Source organism: Merops nubicus, unplaced genomic scaffold (genome assembly GCF_000691845.1).
Source record: "Merops nubicus isolate BGI_N331 unplaced genomic scaffold, ASM69184v1 scaffold7309, whole genome shotgun sequence".
In the NCBI taxonomy this organism is placed as follows: domain Eukaryota; kingdom Metazoa; phylum Chordata; class Aves; order Coraciiformes; family Meropidae; genus Merops; species Merops nubicus.
Window position 1 is genome coordinate 10,578 of NW_008630357.1, and position 6,311 is coordinate 16,888.

General features: G+C 40.4%; 1 protein-coding gene across 1 annotated transcript in view; it reads left to right on the top strand.

Moving 5' to 3' along the window:
- Positions 1–593: 593 nt before the first annotated feature.
- The window catches only part of RUNX1T1 (runt-related transcription factor 1; translocated to, 1 (cyclin D-related)), a 50,386-nt gene continuing 44,668 nt past the window's right edge, over positions 594–6,311 (top strand). Inside the window, exons 1-2 of the mRNA XM_008947274.1 lie at positions 594–728; positions 4,325–4,566. Of these exons, the coding sequence (XP_008945522.1) occupies positions 614–728; positions 4,325–4,566 (357 nt within the window). The 5' untranslated portion in view covers positions 594–613. The remainder of the gene's footprint in view (positions 729–4,324; positions 4,567–6,311) is intronic.

Consider the following 6,311-nt stretch of genomic DNA (forward strand, 5'->3'; position numbering starts at 1 on the left):
TGACTTAACATTTTGGCATGTTGTCTTTATTTTTCTGGTGAACCTAAGAATATCTATCCAAGACTAGGGTGGTAAAGTGATTGAGGAGGCACACGGTATTTAACATAAGTATCTCACAATGTTTACAAAGAGTCTTGGTGGAGGGGACAGCAGATTTTACAAAGAAGAGACATGAAGAGAGCTGGCTTTAACCAATATCCCATCCAATATCTCACCTGCACTAAAGAGCTTCAGGTTTTTATCTCCTGTCTCTCATCTATTTTTTCCTCCTAGCTAATGTGAGAGCTTTGAAGGGAGGTGGCATTATTGCAGCTCCAGGAGTGCTTGGGAGGTAGCATCTGCACATGCAGAAATAAAACCAAAAGATAACGGTATACTGCTACAAATGAGGTCTTACCATCTGTGTTACACCTTCTTAAGTAAGGTTTAGATGATGTAATTTGGGAAGAGCACCCTGGAGTAGATAATCAGGTGTAATCTTTTGCGGCAGATGCTGAAATGGCTCACTTCTTGCATTAGATTTTAAGTTTTTGTCACAAGGGGTGTGCTTGGGGAAATAAATCGGTGTGTTCCTGTGGTGTGTGTTGCAGATCGCACTGAGAAGCATTCCACAATGCCAGACTCACCTGTGGATGTGAAGACACAATCCAGGCTGACGCCTCCAACCATGCCACCTCCTCCCACTACCCAAGGAGCTCCCAGAACCAGTTCATTCACGCCCACAACGTGTAATTAGACTTCTTTTCTTCCTCTTCTACCATATTCTTTCTATTGTGTGTATAAGAAACCAAAATATGTGAAGGGAAACCTGCATGACTGTCCTGAAACAGGATTTGGTTGTACTGCAATAAAATAATCGAGAAAAACTGAGATCACAACAGATTAATGCATCTTTAAGGTATTGAGACATTCAGCTCAGAGCTGTGTGGTTATTTCATTGACAGCTTGGCCACAGGGTCAAAGAACAGTGAGCACTGATTTCCCATGTACTTCATGCTCAGATCAGTCCTTCTGCGAGAAGTACAGAAAACCCTCTTGTCCTCTTTCAAACCATTCTGTTAAAGGACCCTGTTCCCTTTTGTATAGAAATAAGTGCTATATAATGTCTAGTTAATATTGATATAAACCCAAAAATAAAGGCCCTTTAGTGTTTTATCTAGTGATTTCTAGTCTGTGACCAGTTCTCTGAATCATTTGGGGCTGCATCTCTGTCTCAGTGGATTGATGTAAACACACATGAAACTCTACAAGTCTGGATGGAATTACTCTGCCTTAGTATCAGTGTAACTGAGATTTGAATCTGGCATGCTGTCTGGACTATTCTTTTCACAGCCATGAAATGATCCACATTTCTCTTACCAAGTCTTAGCTGCAAATTTTTTGGTCTCTTTTATACTGCCTCGTAATAGTATAAACATGAGAATGTGTTTACATTTCACATTTTAAATAAAACATTTTTAGAACAGTAGAATACATATGCCTAAACAGAATGAAGGCAGCATCTTCTATTTGTTTTGCCCATGTCTGTTTAGTCCTTTTCTGTCTGTTAAATGCCTTATTTAAAATTCACCTCTATGCAGAAGGCCAGCTGGAGGCCTTTGTACTACTCATCCCAGGGAACCCTATCCTGACAATTTACATGGCACTTAAACAGTGAGCGGAGTTTGTGCCAGCTATTCTCATAAACTCTGATTTAACCCAGTGACCCTGATCCTGAAAAAATGTGTCCGTTTTGCTGAACTCCAGCACCTGAATCATCCCAGGAGCTGCTCTAGGCTAAAGTTAAATGGTTTCTCATTTTTTGAAGGATGGGGCTCTTACAGGTTAAGCTTTCCAGTTTGAGGCACTTTGCACAGTTCAGAGTAATCTTTGGCAATCATGAAAGAAACAGGACAATGTTCTTCTTTAATCACTCTTACATTCAGTGTATTTCTGGATGTTTGTTTATTTGATTGAGTTCAGCATTTTGGAAGGTGAGTGGCCCATAGATGGATTTTTGGGGCTGTTTATATGAAGACTAAAAGTCAAAAGACTCCAATTTTAATTTCCTTTTACCATGTCAGATTTTGGAATTTGGCCTTAGTGGTTTCAGCTTGTACAGTAAACAGTCCCTTCTGTTGGAGTGTCTCTTATATTTATTGCTACAGGCTAGGAAGATCATATTTGTTTTTTTTTTTTTTTGTCAAGAGCACGCTTGTTTTCTCTGGTTTAGACATTTAAAAGCTTTTCACACAGATTAGTTGGAAATTTAAAATGTTAAATTCTGCTTTACTAATATAACAATTTTATTTTAGAAATTACATAGGTATTTTCCAGTTGGCAAATTCAAACCTTATAAAGAAAGAGATAAAGTCATTAGTGTGGGGTGGGCTACTAAAAAAAAAAAAAAAAGTTTTAAAGAAGTTGCATTTGGGGAGTATTTCTATGTTTCTTTTGTTGTGGTAGAAATTTTACCTGCCTTTCTCCTCCTCATATCTGCTCTAGGTAATGAACTCTGCTGTTCTCTGCTTTCTTGATCAATGCCCCAGGACCCTCTGCCTAGAGCAGCCCCTTATTGGTGACTGAGTTGTTGGGTGGTGTCAGGCTAGAGCAGGACATGTTCTTATTTGTCACAGTACTTATTGACTAAGTTCCTGGTATGATGACTTCTGGCTATGCAAGTTCCTTGCAATCATGTTGTATTTGTTTACTCAAATATCTCACTCTACTGCAGTGTTTGGAGAGCACAACTTGGAGCTGCATGTGGAGCTGAACTTGCTGAGGCCAGCTTCTTTCTGTTTCTGCATTTTCCACTTCATGTTCTCCCTAGCCCATGCAGCTAGAGTAAACCAAAAACCAGGATAAAACACAAGGAGAAAACAGAGAGCCATTCAGACAGCTTTTTCTGTAGTACCTCCAGAAGTGCACTTCAGTCACTAGGGCAGAATCTCCTTCAAAAGTATTGTGTTGGTGATTTAAATCTAGTAATAGGTGTCCACCCTTAAAAGGACTTGCTGTTTAAAGATGACTGATGGAAAAACTGACAAAGACAATGAAGCCAAATAGTCTGACGGGCTGGTCATTAAGAGAGGTTGAAAGTTCTTAAGTTGCTAGCTCGCCATGGTTATGCTTTTGAATAGGAAGTAATTTAGACTAATACTCCTATGCATTTTTTATTGTAGACAAGTTCCTGATTTTTGATGGTTTTTGGGATGGAGTCTGACTGACTTCCCAAAAAGAAATCAGCAAATTTCTCCAGAGCAGTGGCCAGCTGAGCACGGCTGCTGCTGGATGCAGTTGCTTTCTGTGTGCCTGCTGGGTTCCCACTGCATGCCCATACCTGCCAGGGCCCTGCTACATTCCTATTTCTAGGGAGCTGTCCTTTTTCTTGCCATTTGCTGTCATTTTGGTGAGTTGGACTCAAACAACCTCAACAGACTGACTGTTGCTGTTCCAAGTAACCCTGGTGGAAAAGGATGTCCTCGGTTTGATTTTTGCTCTCTTCTGGAGAATCAAACTGAAGTCGCTGCCAGAAACTGTTGTCTTCAGTATGTCTGCATGAATCTTGTTGCCATAAGTTTTGAACACACAGTAATTTAGATAGTTATTCTCACAGCAACCTTGCAACAGGAGGGAGATGGTTTCTTATGATATTGGCACATGAAAGCTGAGTGATTTGCCTGTGGTCTCTGGGAAGTCTTCTGAAGACTGGCTGCAAGGCTTCAGGCCACAGTGACCATGGCAGCATTTTTACCTGCAGAAACAACTTTGTGCGCTCCATATGTTAGCAACTAGGAAATCTGTATTAGAAAAAATAACCTTCTCACTGGATGGTGTAAGGTTAAAATATGAAAGTCCTGTTTTATAAACACAGCTGTCAGTTGTGTGTACGAATCACAAGTAAAAATATTCAGAGATAGAGTGAGGCTTTGTGAAATATGTCTGCACATTTTTTTCCACCCTAAAGAACAATTTTTGTTCTTCAGTCATACATGTACTTGTGCTCTTTCTCTCTCCGTTTCCCTCTCTCCCTTTTTAAAGTCCTGTGACAAAAGGCTGGTATACAAATGATGCTTTTCAGGTCCAGAGGAATTGTGAGGGTGCTGTGTGAGAGGCAGCTGCTTTTACTTCCAATGCGTACACCGTTCAGTACCAGCTACTGGGAAATAAATATAAACTGCAGAGTGTTGCTCTGTCAAAAGGCTCATTATCTTTGATTGTGCAACTTAATTAATTTTGAGGTCAAGCACAAAAAACATAAGCTGATGGATTTTCCTCTCTGTCTCCTTTCTCTCTCTCTTCCCCTCCCCTCTCTATTTTATCCTCCCTTCTCTTTTTCTTTCAGTAACCAATGGCACTAGCCATTCACCAACAGCGTTAAATGGAGCTCCATCTCCTCCTAATGGCTTTAGCAATGGGCCATCCTCTTCCTCTTCCTCTTCTCTGGCTAACCAGCAGTTACCACCAGCTTGTGGAGCTAGGCAACTCAGCAAACTGAAGAGATTTCTTACAACCTTACAGCAGTTTGGCAATGACATTTCACCAGAGATTGGGGAGAGAGTGCGTACCCTTGTGCTAGGACTTGTGGTAAGCAAAAAATAAATGATATAATAACTGTGATCTTTTTCTCTTCTTTTCCCTCTTTTATGCCTGACATGTTTATTACATAAAAGAGTGGGTCACATACACTGCATATATCATACTTCAGGCATACCAAACATGCAAGAATAAAGTGCTGGCTCTTGCTGCTGGAGCTAACACAAGTGACTTGAGTGGTGTCCCATGAGTGGTAGCTATTCCCAACCAGATACAGACTTGACTGGTTTTTGTCACTGTAATATTATGCTGTGATGGTGTAAAAAGAGTTTTCATTCTTATACTGGCAGCACCCCTAATGTAGACATGCCTTGAAGTGTATAGAGCAGTAAAATATGGTTTGGATTGCCCAGCTTAGTTGACTGGGGAGAGAAGGGTGCCCTATATACATAGTGCAGAATACTGGTTGAAAGGATGAGCTGAACATGTGTTTGGACTGTGGTTACTCAGTGGAAAACCTTTTCTCAGTATTCATTGAACCTAACAATGAGGGACCTGACAGTGCATTGCTGCTACTTAAGTCACCTTATTTGTAAGGTTACCTTTATGTGTTTATATAGATGTGAAAATTTCAGCTTTTTTTCTTCCCTACGTCTGTCAAGTTGGGCTGCTGTTTTGCAGGCAAACTGTTGTGAATCCGGCCCAGAATTCCTTTTATTCCCGGTAAAGTCCTCTTTCTGACAGACATTATTGTCTCCCATGTACCTTCTTCAGCAATAATTAGATGTACCAGGAAGAGTGCTGTTGTGCTGCTCTAATTTACAACTGTCTGAGCAGCTGCAGTTGCCAGTGACTTCATTGGGAGCCAAGGCTGCCACCACTGTTTAGTAGTATGGCTCAGGTGTCCTCCACTTATATTTTCACAAAACCCTACCTGACAGCAGTGGGTGCACCTTCACTTGAGGCTGGCAAAAGGAGGTTTAATGTAGGCAGTGTAACTTCAGTGAGTCATACTCCCCATTTGCTTCCATAGCCTGTTTAATGTGGCTTTGCTTATCGCATGGTTCTCTGTGGAAAGGGGAACTAGTAAAGAAACTAAAGATGGCTTTGGAACTATCTACCTGCCCTTGATTTTCAGATCAAAAGTACTTGCCCACTGCTAATTACAGTTGACTTCAACCTTCATCTGAGCTCTGAGTTGCAAATTAGAATCTTTTCCTTGGGAATATCCACATGTCATGTTCTTCCCTTGGTCAGCCCTGGGCAGCATGCGGTCTTCATGATTATGCCCTCACCTGCAAAGCAATGACTTTTCTACACAGTCTAGAAGATAGTAAACAATCCTTTTTACAAATACAAGAGGCAAAGTGCAGTTTTCCTCCTTAAACAATGAGGAATGTGCCTTTAAAAAGTGTGATTTTTGTGTGGGTGTGGGTGTGTATGTTAATTTCCACTTCTGCACTCAGAACAAAGTTACAAGAGGCTCCAACAGAAAATAATTAAAAAAAAAAAAAAGTTGAGAAAAGCAGCTTTAACTGATGTTTGAAATGTGAAAGCACTTCCATGCATAGCACCTGCAAGCCTAAACTGTACTCTGAGCAACAGGTGCTGAATGCCTGAGATGATGGTGGTTTCCTTTGAGTATTGTCATAAAGTAGTAATTTAATATATGACATGCTTTTCTTTATCCTCTTATCAATATCAAGAACAAGTTATTAAGCAATTTCAGAGTACTTTGGTTACTGTTTCTCTTGCTAAGTCTTTTCATTATTTTGTCACCAAGACAGAATTTTTTT